Source organism: Glycine max, chromosome 13, assembly GCF_000004515.6.
Source record: "Glycine max cultivar Williams 82 chromosome 13, Glycine_max_v4.0, whole genome shotgun sequence".
Classification (NCBI taxonomy): domain Eukaryota; kingdom Viridiplantae; phylum Streptophyta; class Magnoliopsida; order Fabales; family Fabaceae; genus Glycine; species Glycine max.
Genome location: NC_038249.2, coordinates 34,459,098 through 34,483,844, shown reverse-complemented (window position 1 = coordinate 34,483,844; position 24,747 = coordinate 34,459,098). Strand labels below are relative to the sequence as shown.

The window sequence follows — 24,747 nt, the reverse complement described above, 5'->3', positions numbered from 1 at the left end:
TACAACCGTAAGCAGTAGCATCGATAAGGGTTTTACTGGCTATTCCGGTAACGAGCTCCCTATAAGTATGCCAACGTCTTCCACCTCTTTCTCAGCCAAATTCCTCGCTCATTTTCACAAACTTGGTTTTTGTTCTTCCAACAACCCAAATCTCAAACCTCTCCCTCTCTCTCTCTTGTGATTCTCTTTCTTTCTCTCTCTTCAAACTTGGACAGTTTATGGCAGCAGCTAGATTGTCGGGGCATGAATTGTCCGATCTGTGTCTTGGGAAACCGCCGCTCAGGTCCCTCTCCGTCCGCGACACCGTAGCCGACGCCCTCGCCGCCTTGAAGAGGATCGACGACACCTACGTCAGCGTCTGGAACTGTAACCACTCTTTCATTCGAAAACAACAACCTCAAATTAAATCCCAGGAACAGCTCCAATGCTGCTGCACCTGCATCGGTAAGGTTTGCATGGTCGACATCATCTGCTTCCTCTCCAAACCCCAAAACCTCTCTTCACCTTCCGCCGCCTTTCTTTCCCCAATCTCCGCTCTCCTCCACGACAACTCCGCCGTCCTCGTCCGCCACCTCCCACCCACCGCCAGGTACCATTTCCATTCATCTAAATCTATGCGCTGGCACCGCGTACGTGTTTATGTGGCTATCTTAATTCTGCCTTTTATTTTCTTTGACTTATTAAAATATAAAACTGAAGAAAAAAACAGAATGCCGGCCCTATTTTTCTTATATAGAATTAAATTCAAATTAATGTGATTTTCTTTTTTACCTTTGACTTCTCGTTCTATATTGTAACAATCACCTTTTACAAAATCGGAGGAGAAAGTAGTAATCATGCAATACAACATATAAAATTTGTGGTCAAATTAAAAAATAAATACTCCAATTATGATAAAGTATTAGTTGAATAAAACTTAATTGCAAATTTTTTGAGGTGCTTTTATTGTTCTTTTTCAATCAGAATTGGGTGGTCAAATGAAGATTTGCTTGAGTAAAAACTCCAATTATTCTGATTAACAATAAGAAGAAAAATATCAATTAGCCAACTACATTCTCGTACATATTAGTATTGTATAGAAAACGATAAAGTAATAGCATTTTTTGCACATCTAGTGTTGTATGCTGAATAGAGCATAGGACAGGGGAAAATTGTTGCGTATTTCGGAATTATGATGGTCTCTCTACATGGCATATGAACATATGATTGTTATTAATTATTTTTTATGAATTGAAAAATTCAAATGTGTTAGTTGGTAGAGATTGATTGAGACTATAAAAACATGGTGATATATGGAACTATCAAATAATTTTTCACCTATGTAGTGTGATGATTTTTGGGTTGTAATGTATCTGGTAATTGTTTGCAGTTTACTGGAGGCTATAGATGTTATGCACGAAGGGGTGCAGAACCTGGTGATACCAATACAAATCCAGTTTGAATCTTTGAACTCCAACAACGTGCACCACAATGACAACACCACCTACTGTTGGCTAACTCAAGAGGACGTGTTCCGCTACCTCCTTAACTCAATTGGTGTGTTTTCCCCAACACCGGGGAACCCCATCAACACCTTAGGCGTCATTGACACACAAAACCTTTTTGCAGTGTGCTATGACGACCCTGCCTCCTCTATCTTGGACCTCTTGGCCTTGTCCCTCTTATACCAAAGTTCCATCGCCATCGTCGACCCAAATGGCAAGTTTGGTGGCGAAATCTCCCCTGTCATGCTCAACTCCTGCGACGAATCCGTTGTGCCGGCTATAGCCACCCTCTCTGCCGGTGACCTCACTGCCTACATCGACTGTGGTGGGCCACCGGAGGACTTAGTGCAGTTAGTGAAAGAGAGGGTGAAAGAGAAGGTGGAGGAGCAGAACCTGTTGGAATTGCTTGGCGATGAAACAACAGGAACAGGACTTACTTCATGGTCTTCTTTTTCTTCTAGTTGTTCTTCTGATGAAGAGTTTTGCTCTGGGAAGAATTGGAAGCTTGGAGGGTACTCTGCAAGGGTTGGGAGAAGGTCTGAAGCCATTGTTTGCTACCGTTGGAGCTCTTTAGTTGCTGTGATGATTCAAGCATTGGCACATCGTGTGAGTTACGTGTGGGTTGTGGAAGAGGATGGAACCTTGACGGGGATTGTTACTTTCCAAGGAATGTTGAAGGTTTTCAGAGACCACCTCAAATCCATGTGCTAACAGTTACTTTAAAACTACTACATTACATGATGATGATGATGATGCAGATAACGACTACTATATGCTACCACTTCAGCTAATTTGTTGTAATAAAAATCCGCTTGCAAATGATCTCTTTTGGCTTTGTCGAAGAATCGAGATATGAAGTAGATAGCACGGATTTGTGCCTAGGCACAAATCAATTTTGCTTTTTGTTTACCTACCCGTGATTTTCTTTTGCTTAAATTTGGCCTCCCAAGATGTTCCATCATGTAATTTAGTTTTCAAAGGAAAAAATCTTAAAGAGTTTAATTTCCATATAATCATACAGTTTAATTTTTTTACTGCTGTTTACTTACATTATTAATTAATTAGAAATCATTATTCTTGATTCAATCAAATAATGGCATCTAGAAAAGATGAAAGTAGTAGCATTCTACAGTTTCATCAAATAATGGAGCAAACAATTTTTAATATAAGAATCTCAAAAGTTTCGACAGTTCATGAAAAACAAGCATTCTAATGAGATTTTAGTCTCAAATAAAAAACAGGGGATGCGGCAAAATTGGTAGACACAATATACTTAATTGGATTTAGTCTATGGAAACTTATTAAGTGGAAATTTTCAAATTTAGTTAAATCCTGGAATTCACAATGGACAATCCTAAACTAAATTCAGATTTTTAAAAACAAAGAAAACTTCATAAATTTACAATATAATATGTCCTTGAATTTTTATTTGTTTTTTTTATTGGACCTTTCATCTATCCTTATTAAAAATTAATTACAGCTAATTAATTACAATTATTCTCGCCTTTGCTAGTTTTAAACCTAGTATTTTTAATAGAGTTCTTCAACTAGTATTTTTTTCACAAACCTGTCCAAGTTTCACTTCTCCCTATAATAACTTTATACAATTGACTTGAACAACTAGTATTTTGTTGTTGCTCCAACTAACTGATAATGTGGTTTGCTAACCTTTTTTCAATATGTTATTTACTTTCTTTACAAATCTCTCAAAACAAAGTGTTAAGAAAATTTGTAGTTACAAATTTCTTGATAAGCAGATGAAATTATTACTTAATAGACTAAAGCGCTGTATTAGTAAAGTCTCAGTTTATACTTTATAGCAAATTTCATATCTTACAAGATATCATAAAAGAGCTTGACCCCCATGCTGTTATTTTTCTATTAAGCATGTATCGTAAATTTGAAGTTCGTATGTGTTATAAGCAGCTAAGATTTAACTGAATCAAATGACAAGATGATTTTAACCATAAATTTAATCCTAGATTAAGTGAAGGACTTATTAGGACAGTATTTATAATTTAAGGTACAATTAAAACAAATTAACATTTAAAAATATCTACATGTAAAATAAATGTATGATCGACTGATCGTGCCATTTTCTATGGATGGCATTAACATATACTGTATAAAAGATACAGACCCCTTTGAAATGTCAAATTCATTTTCTGGGAAAAGCTAAGCACGAAAGCTACGTGGTACGTGCAAGTTGCAACGCAACGTAATTTGTTGCAGAAACTGCATTATTGCATATATTTCTTTGATAGAAGTTTTATTTATTTCTCTCTTAAGCTTGTTGCCACAAAATATGAAAAAAGTAAATACAATTTAATATTTGAATTATTTTATTTTATAAACAGAACAATGACGTGATTGATTTTTATGTTGTATTTTTTGACAATGGTATCGATTGTTAGAAAAAGACTGTTGAGGTCTTGAGGATACTAAATTGTTCCCACAAATGATCTTTTTCTTACTGGTTACTAAAAAGCAAGTATTGTCAACATTCAATGCGACCTTTGATAAATACTACTAGTCTACTAAAATTAAAAAGGAAGGGAGCGAGTACTTTATTTGCTAGTAATGTTTGATAATTGATCTTTTTTGACTAAAGAGAATGATCCTAACAACTAACAAAAATTAACAACTTAACAACTAACATTAGTCTCTAAAAAAACTAAAGAGAATGATCTTTGATAAGTATTGGGTGATTGTAAACCTAAGAGACAGTTGAGGATACCAAAATTGTTCCAATAAATGATATTTTTCTTACACGTTTTCTATTCCTACGGAGTAGTTGCTTTTAGGTGAGTGTACTCAAATTGGCTTTCTCAAGGAGTTGAGTAGCCATTGATAACTTTATAATTACTGTACTAAACTACTAATTAGTGCCACAGTTACTTGATTGAGGATTGCAGTAGCACACAGAGGCACTATCTTCACTTCGCCTTGTCGCTAGCTGTTGTAATTTGTAATAGTATTGTGTTGAAAGAATCTTGAATGAAAACGAACATTACATAAAATTTGATGTTGAGGTGGTTCTACCGCAAGAAATATTAAAGTTATACAACCAATTTGGTATTCAAGAATTAAATTATCAGGGAACCAAATGCAAAATTGGACCTAAAGTGGGGACCAAAAGTGTAATTTTGCTTAAAAATAATAATAAAATCAAGGGAGGGAAATAACAAAAAAGATTTTGTAAATAGCAAAGGCCACAACATAACCATTATAAGGACGATTTTTGGTCCAAAACAAAATTTAAGTTTAGTCATGGATAATTACTTCATATACATCTCAAATTGATTTCTGCACCTGATCCCGAATATAAAATCACGTTCCGGAAAGATCTTTCTGAAATGTAAAAAATTATATTCTATAAAATCCTTTCTAGGATGTAATTTTACATTCCAAAATAGATGTTCCGAAAGCTTAAAAGGGTGCAGGAAGTAACTGTCTCATATGTACCCGTCTTTACATATCTACGAGAAGCCCAGCCCATTAATTTACCTGGCCATTTTTATTCGCATTTGCTTTTGCATCGCCACATGTACATTTGCCTGTTATCTAAATTCCAATTTACTTCTTCTCTTTTTTATTTTTGAGAATACAATTTACTTCTTCTCAAGACTTCAAAAACGAACAAAATGAGATTTATTTATTTTTAGACTAAGAAGAAAATTAAAGCCAGTGAAAAAAAAAAGCACCGTCAAATCTTAAGAAAGTTGCTTAAATCCGAACTAGAAAAATTAGTTTGGAATGTGTGCATCACACGTCACACACAAGTTTTTCATTCAATAATACGCATACTTGATATAATAATATATGGACTACATTTTTAGTTTTAGATTTAGAGAAATAACAAAGTTTATTACCTAATTCAACAATTGACTAGAGAATTCATTTACCTGTTGCATCAATAAGTCCATCCTACGTCCTCTCACAAATATCACTAATCTAACATGTGTAGATAATTTGTGTTTAAGGCAAATGATATATTAAAGTGTGTATATCTTCGTAAAAGAAAAGTTTATAGATTAATTTATAGTATGACGAGTGATAACACTTGTTTATGATGGGGTGAGTTGGACACCACCCAATCTATTTTCAATGGACCTAATCCTTGCATCAACCTACCCCTCCTTCATTAACTCACCCAACCAAGAAGATATTTTTCTGCCATCTCCTTCGTTCCCCAAGCGACATTCTCTCCCAACATAAACCCACCCTTGTTTAATTTTGACTTAAATATTCCTTCTCTTCCACCTATTAAATCACTACTAGATTTTGTCAAGGAATAAAGATAAATAGTGTAATTTGCTTCTTTTTTTATTGATAAAGAAACTTGTGTTTTTCTAATGTTATTAATTTCAAAGTATCGGACTTCGTAAGCTCCAGAAAAAAGAATAAAAACATGACGACAAATGTGATCGACAAAATTGTGGCATGTTAGCGATTAATACTAGCATGGGTATGGATTGATGGCATTCCGCAAAAATTACTAGCATAGGAGAGAAAAAAGGTGGATCGATGGCACCTAATCCTATAGTTTATGATTGAACTCATTTCATTAGATGGGTTGCGTATTACACTGCGTTACCTTGAAAAACACTCTATTTGAAGAGAATGAATGACAGTGTTGGATATTGCGTGCTTCTTATAAATACCCTTGAAGAGTATAAAACTTTAATCAATGTTCACCATTACTAATAATTTTTTTTCGTAAACCTTTGATAGTGCCACTGTTTTACCTTCTTTTTTTTTTTTAATCAGCAAACAAGATATTTCATTAAGAAAAAGGATAAGGGTACAAGGGGTACCCACCCCACCCCTTACTAAGATTCCTATCCTCTAACCCAAGAAAAAGAGTTCCCATCTAGGCTATTATTTCTGTAAAACAATATTAAAAAAATATTAATTGATCAATTTAGTTTCTATTCTCAAAGTAATGGATATTAAAACTATTTTCAAATTATTTTTGTTGCATTCGACCCGAACTAGCTAGGCAATACATGTTTCTCACTGGTTTTCGAATGGGACCCTAATGGCTTATGGATCCTAGTATAAAAAACAGGGAGATGCTAATTAAGAAATTATTCTGTTGTTAAGAATTGGAACAAAAAGAATACATGCTTTTACGATTTAAACCATATCTTCGTTAATTATTGGATCATCTCATCGACAATTGAAAAATAATAGTAAACTTATAAGTAATTTAATGGATGCTAGGTAAGTGGTTGATTGTTGGCTGTTGTGGCAACAAAATCATGGGAGCTATTTTCTTTATTTCTGGTACGCAATCATTAACATATACCATTAGAATATGTTAATGATTGCATAAGGTTCGGGCACCCACTATGCCTCTTACACATATAATATATATATATATATATATATATATATATATATATATATATATATATATATATATATATATATATATATTTTGCTGATTAAAAAAAAACTATTAGAATATGTTATTCTCAGTCTTAGTTTATTTTAGACTTTTAGATTTTGAGTAGTTACATATTAACATTCTAAATAGTGCAAATACTATATTGAAAATTCATTATTTTTCTTTATTGAGTTTCTTTTGACATATTATAATTACATTACTTAGATAGACTACTTATATTTCTTTCTGTATATATGATAAGGTGTATTACTAACCCCACTAGAGCTACAACTACAACTAAAGAAATAATATAAAACTATGAATATCAATCTTCTGTGTTTTCATTTAATTATATTCGGTTATAAAACAATAACAGCTCATAAAACAATAATTATTGAAATTTAAAATCCCTTTGCCAAGTGGGCTTCCTAGTTTCTGGTATGGGACGACCCATTTCCTTTGCGATGTGGCTTTGAGGATCTAAAATGGACCCAGTGACTTTGGTTAAAGGGGATATCTTTGCGATGTTTATTATAAAGCCTGGGAATGAAGGAGATTTTTCTTGAGTAGTCCGTGACGGATATTACTCACTCACATCATTCACTTAATACTAACATATGTGAAAAGAAAACCTGATATGAGTTTTTTTTTTTAGAGAAGTAATATGAGTTTAATTTCTATTGCAGTACATTTTCTACTTTATTAGTTAATTAAAAATAATTTTAAAATAATTATCAAAAAAGACTATAAAATTATTATATATAATTTATGATTACATAACAATTTAAGTTTTTTATATTATGAGAATATTTTAATTACCTCGATTAGTATTGCAATAGTTAGAATATAATGAGTTTATTCATATTAATTGAATAAAAAAATCGGCAATTAATTGATAAGAATGATTGACGTGTATTTAATTAACTATTATAATATAAATCAAGGGCTCTAGTTAAATGAATTTAGCAGAGTGTGCATGAATGGATAAAATAATATATAAGAAATTATTGTGTTTAATTTTATGGATAATTGAATATGATGTGAATGTTGTAAATTTCTTAATATTGTGTTTAATTTTATGGATAAAAAAATATACAAAATCCTTTTATTGTTATAAATTAAAAAATTATGTAATTTATATCATAATTCAATTATATATATATATATATATATATATATATATAATATTTATTATTTTTTAAAATAATTAGAACGAAACGAATGCATGGTGTACACTCTACATTAAACTCAAATTAAAATACTTGTTATACTATTCTTTTTTTGTGTGTGTGGTGCTAGTTATAATATTCATTACAGAATAGCTTCAAATTGGTATTATAATAGCAATCATTAAACAATAATTCATAGAGTCTATAAAAAAATTAATTCACGGAGGAAATATTTGTATGATAAATTAATTTATACAATTATAAATTTAAAAATAAAGAGAGAGAGAGAAGTAAGTGTGATATAAGGTAATAAATTGGATGAATGAAGATAAAAGTATTAGTATTGTAGAAAATATTCTAAAAGTTATATAAATAATATATCTCATTATGGATCTGTTGTTCGGAACGAAAAAAACCATTGCTAAAAAAAAAAGAAGTACTTACAAAACAACGAACATAATCGAAATATCCAAAACTATAATGTTTTTTTTTTGTTGCTTTTTTATACTTTTTTAAAAAGGACAATTGAAATATTGAATACTTTCAATCCTTCAAAATGAAAAGCAACCAGATCTTTTCAAACTTCCCTAAGGAAAGTTGAAAAATAATAAGCTTTTACTTTAACGGTTTTAAGTTTTAACTTATTAAAAATTTGTTTTTTTTTATACTATTTTTTTATTTTATGTTTTTAGTCTTTCAGTGAAACATATTCCATTACATTTGATAAAAAAACATGTTAAAATTAAGAAACTGGTTTTCTAACACACTTTTTTTATTATTGGTTAAAATTTATAAATTTATCTCTAACACATTATTTTTTAAACTTTTATCACATTTTTTATTATTAGTTAAAATCTATTAAAAAAATATTATTTTATGATCTTCTTTCTTATTTAATGAGTTTACACATAATTTTATCTTTTTTGATAAAATTTATTTATTAATAAAATGTTTGTTAAAAAAAATTCTAAAAACTAGAAAGTTTATTGCTACTACTGATCTTTATTATTATTTTTTTGTTTTCCTATAGTCAAGTTGAATACTTTTTCTTTAGGATAAAATATATTTGTTACTCTTCTAAATTTTCAAAAGTTATTTTTGTTCCTTTAAATTTAATTTTTTATTCATCTTTATTTAATTTTGAAATATATGCTTCCCATTCTCTAAATTTTAAATAAACAATTTGTGTCCTCAAGGTACTCTATAAAAAATGAAAAAAACGCATAATTCATTAAAAAACAATTATGTATTCATAGAGTGTAAATTAATCTTATATAAAATTAACTTTCAAAGTGACATTAATAATTATTTATGATTAACTAATAATATAAAATTATTTTATAAACATTAAACTGTAATTAATTCTCCAACTATGATTAAAGGTTCTTAGTCCAACGATGTAACTAGTCCCTCTCAGAAATGGAGCTTGAGTTCCTAAACTCCATTCTTATTTATGAATTGCAAAGGGGGATGAAGCAGACAAAGTTCTCTTTTGTGAGGGGATCCATGTTTTATGACTATTTTTTCATCCTACTCATGCTGTCACAAAAAGGACAATATGGATGGCTGAAAAAAGCTACTAACTCCTATCTCCAGGGATCCAAAGCTAGATATACAATCTACTCAAAATATATTGTCAGTGTTCATATCGGAAGGGTCGCTTAGAGACCTCTTGTTGAGGGTGACTTACTAGAAATACAATTGTTATACATTCTGTGACTTTAATAATAATTTCAAACAATCATAATTCATAAAATATAAATGTGTCACTTTTAATATAATTTTTTTACATTTAATTACTAATTTAATTTTTATATTTTTTAAATTTATTTTTTAATCCTTATAATTAATAAAATAAACCTTTTAATCCGTGCTATTTATATTTTATTTTTTTAAAAAAAAATTATCATTAAAATTTTTTAATCACTAAAAAATTTTAATGATAAAGATTTTTATAAAATTAAAATAGAAACTTCAAAAATTAAAAAATTCACTTATTAAATCTCATCAACAAAAAATAAATATTCACTTAGAGATGCTACAAGAATAAATTTCAAAAATGACATTTAGTGATTCATTAACTGTATAAAAAAATAAAATTATTAGTGTATACCGATTAAACCCTTACATAAAAGAAATGTATGTTGTAACAAGCTCGTAACAGTGGAAATGAATCCTCTCTGATTCTTTTTCCACCATTTCTTTCACTTTATAAGTTCTTAGGAAAAAAACAATGAAGATAATTGATACTGTATGGAAAGTAACATTTATTTTGTCCAAAACTTAATAATAAAAGAAGTGAAGAGAAGAAGAAATGGAGAAGATTCAAACAGCCCAAAAGCATAATTATAAACATGAAAAGCAATTAACGGGAAACAACAAAAGGCAGGGATGACAAAAATGTAATTAGTAGGGAGGGGATGCGTAGGACGCGTAGCCATCGGTGGTGCGTAGAGGGAAAGCTATAAAGCCTAAAAATAAGGTAAAGTGGATAAGAATTGGTTAATATTTATTTAATTGTTTAATTAATTAATCAATAGTATAGTATGTGCGGTAGCTACGCCACGTGTCCTACCGAAAGCTTTTGGTGATGGCTTTGAAGAAGTGTGTGAGTGTCAGTCATGCCTATAGGCTATAGTTCAGTTGAGAGAGAGAAAGCATGAAAATTTGTAGTGGGTTTTGGTTTTGGTTTTGGAGTTGGGTTTATAATCTTCAATCTTGTTTGGGAGAGAGAGAGAGAGAGAGAGATGTACATAGCTTCCATGGGAAGGTCTTTCAAGGACTCCTTGAAACTGCTTGAAGCTGATATTCACCATGCCAATACCCTGTTAGTTTCTCTCTTCTTTCTTTCTTTCATCACTCCTTTCATTTCAGTTTTTTTTTCATACCCCTTGTAGAAAAGTCAGTTTTTGTGATCAAAGTTTTTATTTTTGTTTTTAAGTGTTAGACTCAGACACCCTTTGTTTATTTCTTCTGAAAAAAAAAAGGGTTTTGTTTTTATATTTTGTAACTGGATCATCATCGTGATTGAAGTTTATTTTGGTCTAGGAAATGATTCTCCGGGGTTTAGCCTCTGATCTTTGCTTTCCTTCTCAGTCAACCGCCAATTTTCTTCATAAATATGGTGCATTTAATTTTGCTGCAAATTCATGGTTTGAAGTAATTCTATTTTTTTTATCCTCTCAACTTGTGGAAAATTACTGCTTCAGAAACCCGGACACCAACAAATGGTGGACTTCTTCATCTGGCTTCCCGCCTCATGTTTTGTTTGCTTACTACTAGTGACATAGTATATATATATATATATATATCTAACTTTTGGTTTTTAATTTTGTAAATGACTGTATTTTTCTGTTTCATCCTGTATCTTATGCCCAAAACTTTTAGAATTTGGACTTTCATTAACGCTGGATTCATGCGGTTATGATGAGAAGATTTGTTATTGTTTTCATGAATTTATTTATTTTGGATTGTTTTGTGTTTATAGTGACAATTTTTTCTCCTCTCATGATGTGTGTGACATTGTCACTTGTTGGCAGGGGTTGAGTGGTCCCCCGAGTGATTTGGCTGGCTAGCAAATAGTGCATGATGATTTTACCAATTCGTTTCTTCCTGATCTCTGATATACAGTGCATTAGCTTTCTGAGCTACATTGTCATTCTGTGCCTTGTTGTTTGTGCGCGTGTCTTTATTCTTTTTTAGTTTAGTATTTTGAAGTAATGAAGTTTGTTGTGTGTATGATGAGCCTTTAGTGAAATTTGTCTAGAGATGCTACAGATAACAGACTTGAGTTCTGAATGGTGTCCTTTGGAAGGTTGCCTTTTCTTCCTCTCATGCTAACCTTCTGGCTTATATTTACCGCTTCATATTGCAAATGGATGTGTAGGGCGTCAGATTTTCCAAGGGAATATGATGGGACCTGCCTTCAGATGAGAATGTCATACAGTCCAGCAGCACACCTGTTTCTCTTTTTTGTGCAATGGACAGACTGCAATCTTGCTGGAGCCCTTGGACTGTTAAGAATCCTAATATACAAAGTAAGGTTTAAGGTGTTTTGGTTTTTGGATGTTAACTGGGAAATTTGGTCAAAGTCACAACTGACAAATTTTCCTCATGCTGCAGGTGTATGTGGATGGGACAACTACCATGTCTACCCTTGAAAGAAAAGCAAGTATTAGGGAATTCTATGGTATAACATCCTTTATTATTTTAATGTAATAATTAACACATTTGTTTGCATTTTAGTGTATATGAATTGCTGATGTATTGAATTTCTGCATTGATCAGCAATCATATATCCCTCTTTAGTGCAACTGCAAGAAAGTGTGGCAGATACAGAGGATAAAAAACAGAAGGCTGTATGCATGGAGAGGTATCGCAAAAGAGATGATGAGGAGCACAGACAGCCTTCAGACATAGACATTGAAAGAGAAGAAGAATGTGGAATATGCATGGAGATGAATAGTAAGATTGTGTTGCCTGACTGCAACCATGTCATGTGCCTGACATGTTACCATGAATGGTACTTCCTCTCACTGATGCTCTCACATTTCCTTATTTATGGCCATGAACTGTTCATGTTTATTTGGGAAAGTGCTTTATGGATGTGTTTTATTTGGTTCTTTTAATTTCATGACTTATAGTTAGAACTGAATAGCATAAACTTTTCCCCTTTCCCTACACCAGTCTATTTATTTATCTTACTCCCTTTAACAAACTAACTACCTACTATTCTAATTGTCTTAACTAACTCCCCCTTCCCTCTCTTCTAACTCCTAACATAAAAACTCTTCTTAACTTAGCGAAATGAAATAGCATTTTATCATGTATTATTATAATATTGCAGTGATTAGAAAGGAAAAGTGTGTTGCTATTTTGTTGTGGAACTATTTTTGGATATCCAACCTGATTATATTCATTAGAGATCTCAGTTGAAGAGAGTTGAAAGAAACAATTTATAATTTAATTATTACTTCTTAGAATTAGGCACAAAGTAATCTTGGATAAGCTAACACTCTTGTGAGCTTGCCAAGCATACACATTTCCCTTGGGGGTCAATTGTAGGTTAATGGTTTAATTGGAATTGAATGAGAAGTATACTATGGATTTGATTATGAAGCCAACTATTGTCCTTTGGACTTTGATTATTAGATTACATAATTATTGAAGTGGTCTGAAGTGAACTGTCTGGTTAGGATGGCTAGGCATGCACTTCAATCTTCTATTTGGTGTTGTTTGTTTTGATCAAATGCGTTTCACTTGTAAGTTGTATTACATCTTTTGACTGGATGGAATCATTAAAGAGTTGTCTCTCCAGGCTCTTGATGCATTGTCTGCCCGTGTGTTGATGGTCAATCTGCCAATCTGCCATTATGATGTTAACTGGTTATGTTATGCTAAGCAACTCAATATCAGCTATTCTTTTCAATAGAAGGCCATAACAACTTAAATCTAGCCATGCACTGGAACTGCTTTTAGATCTTGTATGGTTTGTCCAAACCTGTTTCAATTTGCTTGGTGTGACATATGACTTTCTCTCATTAGTTCTCTAACCAAATCTCCATGCTTGAGATCAGATTCTCATTTAAATTTATGCATCATCATATGAGATGTATTTTTTTGGTGTTCTCTTTTATTCCTCCCCATATCTCAGTATATGAAATTTTAGTTGTTGTCATCATTCCTACCAGTGCATGCTTGAGTGTTCTCTGCTTGTTTGATGGAAAGCTTCACGTAATTTGCTATGTATTGCAGGAGGACAAGATCACAGTCATGCCCATTTTGCCGTAACAGTCTTAAGAGAGTAAACTCAGGTGATCTCTGGGTGTTCACTGATAATAGGGATGTAGTAGACATGGCAACAGCGACAAGGGAGAATCTTAGAAGGCTTTTCATGTACATAGATAAGTTGCCTTTGGTCATTCCAGACTTTCTCTTTGACACATATGACTCTCACCTAAGATGAGTGTTTGCAACAGCCAGATTTTACTGTCTCTGGTGTGTGGTCTTGGAGGGTTAGTTCCTTTCAATTTAGCAATGTAAACTCAAAAATGTAATTTGATAAATTTAGTTTATATAAAGTTGCAGTGTTGCTTCCTACGTCTTTCAGAAGTATCCAGCCCTGTGTTTACTGTGGGTTGGTGGTGAAGTTGAGATGGTAAATTGTATGTAGGTCATTTGTATATCCTGTACAGATTGAATTACTTGTTACGAAGAGGTTTGCTTATTCTGTGCCTCTAATTATTGTTAAAAATGTGAATCTCTTGAGTTTAGAAATACCTCCTCCCTCCCTAAACTAATAGTATTATATTATTGAATGCATTTGATGGGATATCAATTGCCAACTTCATCGTAACAACTTGGCTAATGCTCTTTCCTTTGTTGTAGTGGGATTTGGCATCCACTTCCGTACCAAAATGGAAAAAGATCATATGCAGTTGGAATAATAGCTGTATCTGAACTGTGGTGTAATTATTCATTTACCCAAGGGTCCACATTTGTTTTGCAACTTTTGTTTTACAAGAAAATGAAATATATTTTTATCTATGGGACTGTAGATGATCCGAATTCGGACTAACGTTGACACTTGACATGGAACTGCCTAATGTGACTAATGTTACATAAAGTGGTTGCGTGTCTTTTATTTTAGAGAGAAGCATTTTTATATGACTACAAGTCTAAATTCAGTGCTTGTTGCTTTAGGCGTTGGTAAAGGTGTTGCAGGGTATAGCAATTGGAACTAAAAAAAAGTTCAGATTTAATTTGGGTTCTAAAATGAAGGATGATCCTTGTAAATGCCTACTTATTTAGGGCTTTTAGCTGATTTTTGCTGATTAAACTTCCATTGGACCATGATTGGATCTCGTTAAGAAGGTCTGCATTTAATTTTTGCTTAAAATTTAAAGCTCAAGTCCATCCCATTTTGTCATATCTAGGTGCATGTGAAGTGAAAGAGCTGATATAAATCCCTTCTCACGAAATGGCGCTAGAATGTTATAAAATGTGAATCTCTTCAATCGGATGCAAGTGTTTGCAAATTTCTTCAACCAGCACATGACAGATATTCACGTAATTGATTTTTTTACTTTATTCAACGGAGAACCTGAATTTACCCTACCGAAAAACTTACTTTTATAGTAGTTTCTTTGAGTAGATAGTGTTTTTCTTTATTACTCCTAGTCTCGGGTAAGATTTTTTTTTTTCTTAAGAAGGACGTTAAAATTAGAAGTCTTTTAATCATTGTCTTAAGAAAAATAATTATTGAAAATTACATTGAACATGTATTAAAATTAAAAATCATGGTAAGTTGTATTAAAAATATTTAAACAGAAAAGAACAATTTCAGTAAACATATATATCATAAAATTATATTTGAAGAAAGCAAATTTGTGTATTTTATTTTGAATGTCTTGTTGATATATGGCTTAATTACCTTTTTGGTCTATATAGTTGTAATATTTTTTTTTTCTTTTAAACTTATATATTGTTTCATATAGTTGTAATTTTTTTTACTCATCAGGTCCTTGCTGATAAGTGTTGACTAACGTCGTTTGAAACGGACACCACTGGTTATCATCATCAAAACTTCCACAGATATAAACTACCACCACCACCTAGAAGTCTGTCGCGAATTAAAGACCTACACCTCCAGCAATGGTTATGGCGAATTGAATAGAAGACTCACACCTCCAATGGTGCTTGCAGGTTGTTGAGAAAGATCTACTCTAAGGGTTATATATATATATATATATAGTACAAGGTTTTTTCAAATTGAAAATGACATCTTCAAAACAATAGATGAAGATAACTAAAAACATAAAAAAATGACAATTATGATATCAAAGTGAGATATTTTAAATTACAGGAACCAAGAGAAATATGTTGTAACCACATTGACCAAACAAGATATTTATGAAAATTGTAGCCGTTGTGGAAGGGTGGAAGCCATGAAGAGCGGCTTAGAAAAGATATATCTGGCATAAATAAACTACTAAAAAACACATTTGGAAGCAGACAAGACTAAGTGGTTAAAATAAAAGTAAAATAAAAATGAAAGCATCTAATAGTAGTAGCCCACAAGATTACCAAAGGTTAATAACAAAAGTGGATTTGTTTAGGCCGCTACATCCATCCAGGGCGAGTGAGGGTCATGTAATTATGTCCTCTCTCTATTCTTAGGCACTTTCCTATTTCTTTCTCATTCCTCTGTATAAATAAAAACACATTGTTCATTCATCAAGTTTGTGCCGTGAGAGAAGAAGGGAGAGAAAAGAAAATGGGTAGAGGAGAAGATCGAGAAGGGGTCGCAGCAGCCGGGGGCTTTTTCTGGTCCTACACCGACGAACCCCATGCCACACGACGTCGTCTGATCCTCTCCAAATACCCTCAAATCAAACAACTCTTTGGCCCCGACCACTCCGCTTTTTTCAAGGTTTCCCCTTTTCCATTCAAATATCGATTTTTTCTTTTCTGGGTTCCTTCCCATTTCTTCAATTTTTATGGTTGCCTGTGGTTTTGGGTTCTGGGTTCTTGTCATTCTTATTCTTCAACCAATGTTCACATTATCAAGTATTTGCTTTATTTTCCCAATTTCATGTTTTTCTTATCTGTGTGTCTGCCAATTTGCACACCTCCTTGTTATTATTTCACTCTTTTCTAATGGATGCCAACTTTCCTTCAATTGGTTTGACAATGTGTGTATTTGAAACTGAGCCACTACTGAAGAGGAATCTACATTGATGTAGTAATCATATGTATGTATACCACTTAGATCTCTTGAGAAAATTCAAGTTGTACAAATCTTTCAAGTTTCAAAAATAAAGTGATGAAGTTGATATCTTTGCAGTGTAAATTTAGACTGTCAACTAATCTGAAATCATGATAGGTATCCCTTAGTGTAAAAGTTAACAAACTTATCATATACAATACAACCATTTATGATTGGATCACAATGTAAAAACCTTTTAAACTGTTAGTACATAAACTATTTATTAAAAAAAATGGCCGTGTACTTTATTGTTTTATTATTAAGTGGTAATTTATTTGAAGATATGTACATTACATTAGATTATGATATGGATTTGAAATGTATTTTAGGTGGATGGATAAGTTTCTACTAATCTGGGTAGGGTGTGTTAATATAGTGTTTGAAATTTGTGTTGTTGCAGATTAGTGGAGTTGTTTTGCTTCAGCTTGGTACTGGTGCTTTACTCCATGATGCTGGCTGGCTGAAGATTTTTTTAGTAGCATACTTTTTTGGTTCATTTCTCAACCAAAACCTCTTTTTGGCTATCCATGAGTTGAGTCACAACCTGGCCTTCTCAACTCCAGTCTACAACCGTTGGTTAGGGATTTTTGCCAACCTCCCTGTAGGTGTGCCCATGTCTGTTACCTTCCAAAAGTATCACTTGGAGCACCACCGCTTCCAAGGTGTAGATGGCATTGATATGGATGTCCCTAGCCTCACTGAAGTCCGTCTTGTGAAAAATATGATTGCAAAAACCATTTGGGTCTTTTTACAGCTCTTCTTTTATGCATTTAGACCTCTCTTTCTTAAGCCAAAACCTCCTGGCATTTGGGAATTCATCAACTTCTCTGTTCAGATAGCACTTGATGTGTCGATGGTTTACTTTTTTGGCTGGAAAGCCCTTGCCTATTTGATACTTTCCTCATTTCTTGGTGGTGGGATGCATCCAATGGCTGCTCACTTCATTTCAGAGCATTATGTGTTCAATCCTGACCAGGAGACTTATTCTTACTATGGACCTCTGAATTATCTAGCTTGGCATGTGGGATACCATAATGAACACCATGATTTCCCAAGAATTCCTGGAAACAAGCTTTACAAGGTGAAGGAGATTGCTCCGGAGTTTTATGATAGTTTAGCATCCTACAGATCTTGGAGCCAGATCATTTACATGTACATTATGGATCGAACAGTTGGACCTTTTAGCCGAATGAAGAGAAAATCCAGTAAAGCCGAATAGATGTTCTAATACACATCATTCATCCCCCCTCCCCCTTTTGATGTCTCCTATTTTGGACAATTTTTATGTGCAACAGAAGAATGTAATGTAGTTTTTGACCCAAATAGCAAGTCATTTGTTCATTAGCCAACATTTTGTGCAAAATATTTTTGGTTTTGGGGATTCCTCCTTCAATTCAAATGCACACATGTTCTCCTTCTCCCCCCTCTCTCTCTTGCGCACACACATGCTAGAAAATGTTCATGATGAATAAAAATATAAAATACCCACAAAATGCAAAGTCTTGTTGAGTGGCTGAGCATTTTACTTAAGGAATGGGAGACTAAATGGAAAATAATCATCATTATTTTAGTCTATATACTTGAGCGGTTGTGCCTATGAACTAGTCACATTAGGACAACGTTATAGCAATTATTTAAGTGATTCTTTCCGGTTTTTTGGGTCAACAGAGCTAAGTTGCAAAAAATAAACTCATTGCTATACCTATCCTGTTACAGATATTGAAGTTTGACTTAATAAAGTCATTCTTGCAAATAATTTTCATGTTGGATTCTTAGGCAAGTCCAGAAAGGCCAGTATGATTGGCAACCCTAGATAATATCAAAAACCAGATTATAAACTCGTGATATGAACAAAAGAAATAAACTATCAACTAGATTTGAAAACATAAGACATAGACCTGTTTTCCGTTATTCTGTCAAAAAAACAACCAAAGATTTTGAGCAACGACCTTGGTCAAGCTGTTGTAGTTGCCATTGCCACCATCATAGACACCAAAGCGCAGAGGAATGAATTATTGTTCAATAATGTTTGGCTTCCGAAAACGATGATGGATGCAGTAGGTAAGATACTATTATACACAAATATTTTAAATTATCTTACCCGGTTTGTTAATAAACCAGTTTCTGTGGTGTAGTGGTTATCACGTTAGTCTTACACACTAAGGGTCCCCAGTTCGATCCTGGGCAGCAACATTATTGTCATTATTTTTTTTACAATTAAAAAAAAGAATTTTCAAGGTGAATACTCTGACTGTGAAAACCTACATTTTGGATGGCCTTTCAAAAAGTTTAAATCTCTTTTCAAATTATGTAAAGTGTAAACATTGTTTATTTTTTCTTATGAAATTGTGTAAACATCATTGTTTAGTTTCTCTCCGAATTGTGTAATATAAATAAAATTAACGTTATCTAACAAGAAACAAGGACTAGTTCAATCTCAATTACTAAATGCTAGATAAATAAACTAAAGAAAAAATAATATAGGTATTGATAACATAAAATAAATTTACATTATCATTTAATTATAAATTAATAAATCATCCTATATAAAATTCTTATTTAATTTTATAATAATTATCAAGTCATATCAACAATGAATTTTGATTAATTGTCTGTATAAATTTTTTACACTAACAAATGACAATGTATGACAGCAAATTAAACTATAAATAAATAAAATTAATAATAGTGAGGATTTTTTCTTAAGATAAGATGGAAGGATGACTAATGTGATAAGGTTGGGACAATCCTAACTAGGTTGACATCCACAACCATGAAACAAACGCAGTCACCTCTGAAATATCATTAATAAAAGGAAAAAGAAACTAACAAGCACCTTGGGGGACATAGACCAAACCCAAGCAAGAGATAACAACCACTTAGACTTGTAGTTAGATAAAGATCGTCTATGATTTACATAAAAAGGAAGCTATGATGAAGTGAGGGATAAAATCCCACCAGCAAAAAGAAATTTTAGAAGTATAGTGATTAGTGCGTTGTCAATCTATCTGGACAGGTGTTTTTTTGTGAGAGATTTCCATTGGCATTGCAGCTGGCATGATCTGACATCCCACGTGGGCAGCAAAACAACCAATAAAATAAGGCCAGGCCCATCTGTGTTGCACTTCATCCAAGAACGAATAACCAGAGGCTTCTTAGGATGACCCACCACATTCAAAGCTTTCAGATTAGCAAATTCATCTATGCTAAGGAGCATAAAATTGGGTGTTGCTAGGTGCACCCAGCATTATTGTTGGTGCACCCAGCATTTAAGATGAAATAATGAAAATATCTTTGATCCGTAAGCTATTTAAGTTGATCCGTAAAAGTCTTACGGATCAACTTGATCCGTAAGCTTTTTACGGATCAAGTTGATCCGTATTGTTCCGTAAAAGGCTTACGGATCAAGTTGATCTGTATCAACCTTACGGATCAACATGATTCGTATGATTTATGGATCATCCTCACACATCCATCACAAATGCCAAAAAAGCGTAAGGGCAATTTTGGTATTTTAATAAAATGCTGGGTGCACCAACAATAATGCTGGTGCACCTAGCAACACCCCATAAAATTAAAGGAGTCACCGCCCAGCTTGACACTAGTCCAGATAGACACAAAAATTTGCTGAAATGGGATAAGCTTGTTCTGGAATTAATAATAGCCAGGATGGAAACAAACATCTAATGTACTAACATTTTTTTTTATTACCGAGTATTAAATTTCAACTTCAACTTAAAAAAAAAAGTTTCAACTTCCAACGAATTATCATAGTAAGATGATGATGGGAAGCAAATTTCGTAATTCAAATTGCTTTAGTCAAGAATGCATTCATTACGTAGCAACTACTATGAAGATTAATTATCACCACAGATCTATTTTATGCCATTAAATTAAAATAACAATATTTTTTGCCACTCATCTAATCTAATTAAATGAAGAGAAATTTCTCCATTCCTTTCCTTATTTCTATTAATCTAAACAACACATTTTTTCAATCTATTTTTCTTTTTTCTTTTTTTTATCTTGTCTGTCTGGTTGTATTTTATATAATATAATGTGTTATATTTTTATCTTCATGTTCTAAAAAAAAATAAAATTTTATCATAATAATTTAGATACTAATGACAATGTTAATCTCCATGAATTAAGCAAAAAAAAAAAAAATACTTACTTTAAGAATAAAAAACATTCAAATAAAAAAATTCATCCACGTAAGAATTTTCAACATTGATTGAACAAAATCTTAAGTTAAAAAGTTTATACCTGAAAGTTCAGTGAAAATTTTCCTGCCTATTTTTATAAAAATAAAATAAAATTATCCATGTATGTTATATTTTATGTGATAAGTTAAATTTAAAATTTTCTTCATAAATTCATGAAAAATATTGATCCCTATTTGCTATAATTTTTTTTCATAATTTCTAAGATGATAAATAAAATATTTAATAAATTATTTAAATAAGGAAAGAGATAGTAATATAAAAATACATTCAAATTAACATTATTATAATAAAAAATATATAATTTCACGATAATAGTATAGATTATTTTGACTGCAGGTAAGTTGTTTTTTTATGTGAATTAGGTGAAAATTTCTACTTGTGTTTTATAAGAAGAAAAAAATTAATCCCTAAGTGTTATAATTTACATATAATTTTCATTCTAATATAAATATACTTTTAAATGCATAAAAAAAATTCCAGATTAAAGAAAATCATAAATAATTTATTTAAGTTAGAATATAATAAATAAATAACTATGTTTAAAAATTACTTTCAGATACTAATTTTGCTTGGAAAAAATAATAGTCGTTATGTTGATTTAATTTGATTTTTTATGTATTCAAATATATATTATTTTTGCAAAAGAAGTTTTAACTTTGATTGAAAAAGATATTTCGTAAAAAGTTTATTTTGTGAGTTCAGTGTAATTTTTCATAAGAAATTGTTCACCCATGTGTAAGTAAGTCTAATTTCACTGCATATTTTAATAAAAATATGTTTAATTGTACATTATTTTATAAATTTTACCATTTAAGTTTTTAATTTTTATATTTACCACCTCTAAAGAACTTTTTTTTTTTACAAAACTAGGTGATTTTGGAAAACTATACTAAATTAGGTGGTTTCAAAAACTATTTAACAAAGAGAAATAATTTTAACTTTTAACATTAATTTGTAACCCACATGATCATAAAATTTATAAAAATAAAAATTTAGATAATAAAATTTGTGAAAAAAACTTCAATGGTAAAATCTGAGAAATTATGAAAGTAGGGTGATGAAATTTTCGAAAATCAAACTTGAGTTTGCAAAATAATAAAATTTTGACGGTAAAATTTGTAATTATCGGTAAAAAAATATTCATCTCATTTTGTTCAATACATATAATTTTTTAATATTAATAAATAAAATTATTTTTATATCCCATAAAGGATTCTTTAACATAACAACACATTTTATTTTTTAAAAATGTTTAATGCTATTTAATAAAATTACGATTAACATGTTAAATTTTAAACGTTGATAAAACTTTTAAGGATTTTTTGAAACATTAAACATTAAAGGGTGAATTTTCGAATGTCTTGTTTATTTGATTGATTCAAATTCTTTTAACATATCATTTTGATTGATTCAAATATTAATATAAGTATAAATTCTCACTGATTGGAAAAATTGTCAAATGTGCTTATTGGATTTGATTGACACATTAAATGCTATTTAATAAAAAAATATAACTCTAAAAATTGCATACTGCAATAATAATATATTTCCAAAAATATTCCCACCTACTTTATTTTATATATATATATATATATATATATATATATATATATATATATAATATTACTTTTTTTAACAGAAAATTATATTCTCAACCTAACATCCTCAACATATTTAATTCAATTTTTCACCATACCTTACGGGGTTTAATTTTTCAGATTTATTTATTAATAATAATTTGACTGTTAGGATTTTCTTTTTATAACTTATGAGTTTAATTTAAAAATAAATATATTTATTATAATATTTTTAATCAACAAATAAGAGGATATATTACTGTATAAGAACACAAAGGGGTGCCCAAAACCCGTTACAAAAAGAGAAGCTAAGGCTCCTGTACAAATGATACAAAACCTTGGTCCCTTTCACGATCTCGATCCTTTTTCCCACTCCCTCCTCGATCTCGCAACATGGATGGTTCTTGCAGCTCCTGAGAATCAAGGAAGAGGAGGGAAAACAAGGATAGGGTGCGTATTCAGATCTGGGAAATTATTGAAAACCTAATGAGTCTCTAAGACTGTTAGTCCTGTGTCTTCCTCTGCGGCCATTGTGCTTCTTCTGGCTTCTCTAATGCTCTCCATTCCACATCCAAATTCTCTCTTTCCCGGAATCATCTACACCCTATCATCAACAACCATAATCATGAGGGATATAAAACAAAAGTTAAGCATAATTATACATCTAGTTAACTTTACTATAATTAAATGCATAATCTAAATTATCATGTGCATGAAAAATATATTTTTCTAATAATAAAGTGTCGATAATAATATAAAAAACAAAATTAAAAATTTACTATTAATAGATTAATTAATAACCAGTTAAATATTTCTTTTAGAATATGATGAATATATAGATCCCATGAGTACACCTGCAATTTGATTGTGTCCACAAAAGATCCTCTTTAGCTGCTAGCACAATTATTAGAACACCCAATCAGACTCGTGGCAGTGAACAGTGAAGATTCTTTTGTAACATTCCTTTTCCTTTGTAATCAAATTTAAACTTGTGAACCACGTTTAACGGATTGAATATAATTGAGAATTAAATTTGTAAATAAATTTAAAGAAGATTCTAATCAAAATTTGTAATTTTATCTTTTTTTTTATAATTCATGAATTTAATTTGTGAATAAATATATTTATTATAAATTTAATTAGAGCAAAATTAACTGTATAAGTTTAATTTTCAGATTTAGTTGTTAATGATGATTTGACTGTTACCATTGTTTTTAACAATTTACAAATTTATTTTGTGTAGGTTGAAAAAAACCATAAGTTAGTGATTATAATAATATACTTCCAATACAAAATCTTCAATAATTTTTTTTTATGGATTAATGACTAATCTAATGAATGGCACTGATTAGTAGGACCATCAAAATCAAATACAAGCTTAAGTTTTTTTTACTTTCAATGCAGGACCTGCCGACTTCAGGAATTCTGGTCTCTATCAACAGTATATGGGCCAAGGTCAAGTCCAAGTATTAAGGTAGATAGATATTCCTTCGGTCCCAAAATAATGTTTTGTTTTACACTATTTATTTTACACAGATAAAATAATAATAAATAAATAATAAAATAATAATAAATAAATAATAAAATAATAATTTTAAAAATTAATCTTATCTTATCATTAATTTTATCGTCCATCATTAATATTATAAGAAATATAAATAGAAAAAGTTTAATATTACATTAAAAAATTATAATTATAATTATTTTGATTTTTTTTCTTTTATACAATAATCATAATGGACTAAAGGAAGTATTAGCTAACTAGATATTATTCTTTCATCAATACTTATTTTTTTGGTAAAATTTATTAGCCGTTGTTTTATTTTATTAATTAATCCAAAAACTGAAATAAAATTTTCTTGGACCACCAATTTAATCATTGGCTGTCTCCAAATGGTAGCGTTGAATGTGAAAAACTGAAAATTAAATTGCATCATTTGCATGGAGAAAGAAAAAATAAAAGAATGCTAATTAAGACAGTCATTTTCCTAAAAAAAATCAATACAGTGATTAAGGAATAAAAACAGAAAACAATAGTAGCATTTAACAATTTCAATATATTTTTATTATAATTTTGAATAAGTTCTTTATTTATTAATTCATGAAATAACATTTTTGAAATACTAGTTAGT

At 31.0% G+C, this 24,747-nt stretch overlaps 3 protein-coding genes, 1 long non-coding RNA gene and 1 other non-coding gene across 8 annotated transcripts; 4 read left to right on the top strand and 1 right to left on the bottom strand.

Moving 5' to 3' along the window:
• Positions 1-93: 93 nt before the first annotated feature.
• On the top strand, positions 94-2,497 carry LOC100811855 (CBS domain-containing protein CBSX5-like). The gene is made up of 2 exons (NM_001317510.2): positions 94-589; positions 1,370-2,497. Exons 1-2 carry the CDS (start codon positions 219-221, stop codon positions 2,193-2,195), a joined length of 1,197 nt encoding a protein of 398 aa, NP_001304439.2. The 5' UTR covers positions 94-218; the 3' UTR covers positions 2,196-2,497.
• A 7,890-nt stretch (positions 2,498-10,387) lies between these two features.
• LOC100811330 (E3 ubiquitin-protein ligase AIRP2) lies at positions 10,388-14,271 on the top strand. 4 transcript variants are annotated; one of them, XM_014765811.3, is made up of 6 exons: positions 10,629-10,872; positions 11,585-11,859; positions 11,932-12,082; positions 12,168-12,234; positions 12,333-12,567; positions 13,800-14,271. In XM_014765811.3, exons 2-6 carry the CDS (start codon positions 11,843-11,845, stop codon positions 14,008-14,010), a joined length of 681 nt encoding a protein of 226 aa, XP_014621297.1. In that variant the 5' UTR covers positions 10,629-10,872; positions 11,585-11,842; the 3' UTR covers positions 14,011-14,271. The 4 variants fall into 4 exon arrangements, with proteins under 4 accessions (XP_006594602.1, XP_014621296.1, XP_014621297.1 ...); XM_041008346.1 differs by lacking the exon at positions 11,585-11,859 and adding an exon at positions 11,094-11,169 and having other exon boundaries at positions 10,633-10,872; XM_006594539.4 differs by lacking the exons at positions 10,629-10,872; positions 11,585-11,859 and adding an exon at positions 10,388-10,527.
• A 1,866-nt stretch (positions 14,272-16,137) lies between these two features.
• DES1.1 (sphingolipid delta(4)-desaturase DES1-like) lies at positions 16,138-18,215 on the top strand. Its single transcript, NM_001363937.1, has 2 exons — positions 16,138-16,476; positions 17,213-18,215. The coding sequence occupies exons 1-2, from the start codon at positions 16,321-16,323 to the stop codon at positions 18,029-18,031; spliced, it is 975 nt and encodes a 324-aa protein (NP_001350866.1). The 5' UTR covers positions 16,138-16,320; the 3' UTR covers positions 18,032-18,215.
• Positions 18,216-18,436: 221 nt separating this feature from the next.
• LOC106795513 (uncharacterized) lies at positions 18,437-18,874 on the bottom strand. The gene is made up of 2 exons (XR_001384199.3): positions 18,711-18,874; positions 18,437-18,621 (listed from the first exon to the last, which is right to left on the bottom strand). It is a non-coding gene; the product is annotated as an uncharacterized lncRNA (long non-coding RNA).
• A 58-nt stretch (positions 18,875-18,932) lies between these two features.
• Positions 18,933-19,005, top strand: TRNAV-UAC (transfer RNA valine (anticodon UAC)). The gene has a single exon. It is a non-coding gene; the product is annotated as a tRNA-Val (tRNA).
• The last annotated feature ends 5,742 nt before the right edge of the window (positions 19,006-24,747 follow it).

Excerpts from the sequence above, each read along its gene's own strand:
- LOC100811855 (NM_001317510.2), top strand. The coding sequence starts at position 219 with ATGGCAGCAGCTAGATTGTCGGGGCATGAATTGTCCGATCTGTGTCTT. Across the intron at positions 590-1,369 it reads CACCTCCCACCCACCGCCAG|TTTACTGGAGGCTATAGATG; the intron begins GTACCATTTCCA and ends AATTGTTTGCAG.
- LOC100811330 (XM_014765810.3), top strand. The coding sequence starts at position 10,793 with ATGTACATAGCTTCCATGGGAAGGTCTTTCAAGGACTCCTTGAAACTG. Across the intron at positions 12,083-12,167 it reads TAAGAATCCTAATATACAAA|GTGTATGTGGATGGGACAAC; the intron begins GTAAGGTTTAAG and ends CTCATGCTGCAG. Across the intron at positions 12,235-12,332 it reads AAGTATTAGGGAATTCTATG|CAATCATATATCCCTCTTTA; the intron begins GTATAACATCCT and ends TGCATTGATCAG.
- DES1.1 (NM_001363937.1), top strand. The coding sequence starts at position 16,321 with ATGGGTAGAGGAGAAGATCGAGAAGGGGTCGCAGCAGCCGGGGGCTTT. Across the intron at positions 16,477-17,212 it reads ACCACTCCGCTTTTTTCAAG|ATTAGTGGAGTTGTTTTGCT; the intron begins GTTTCCCCTTTT and ends GTGTTGTTGCAG.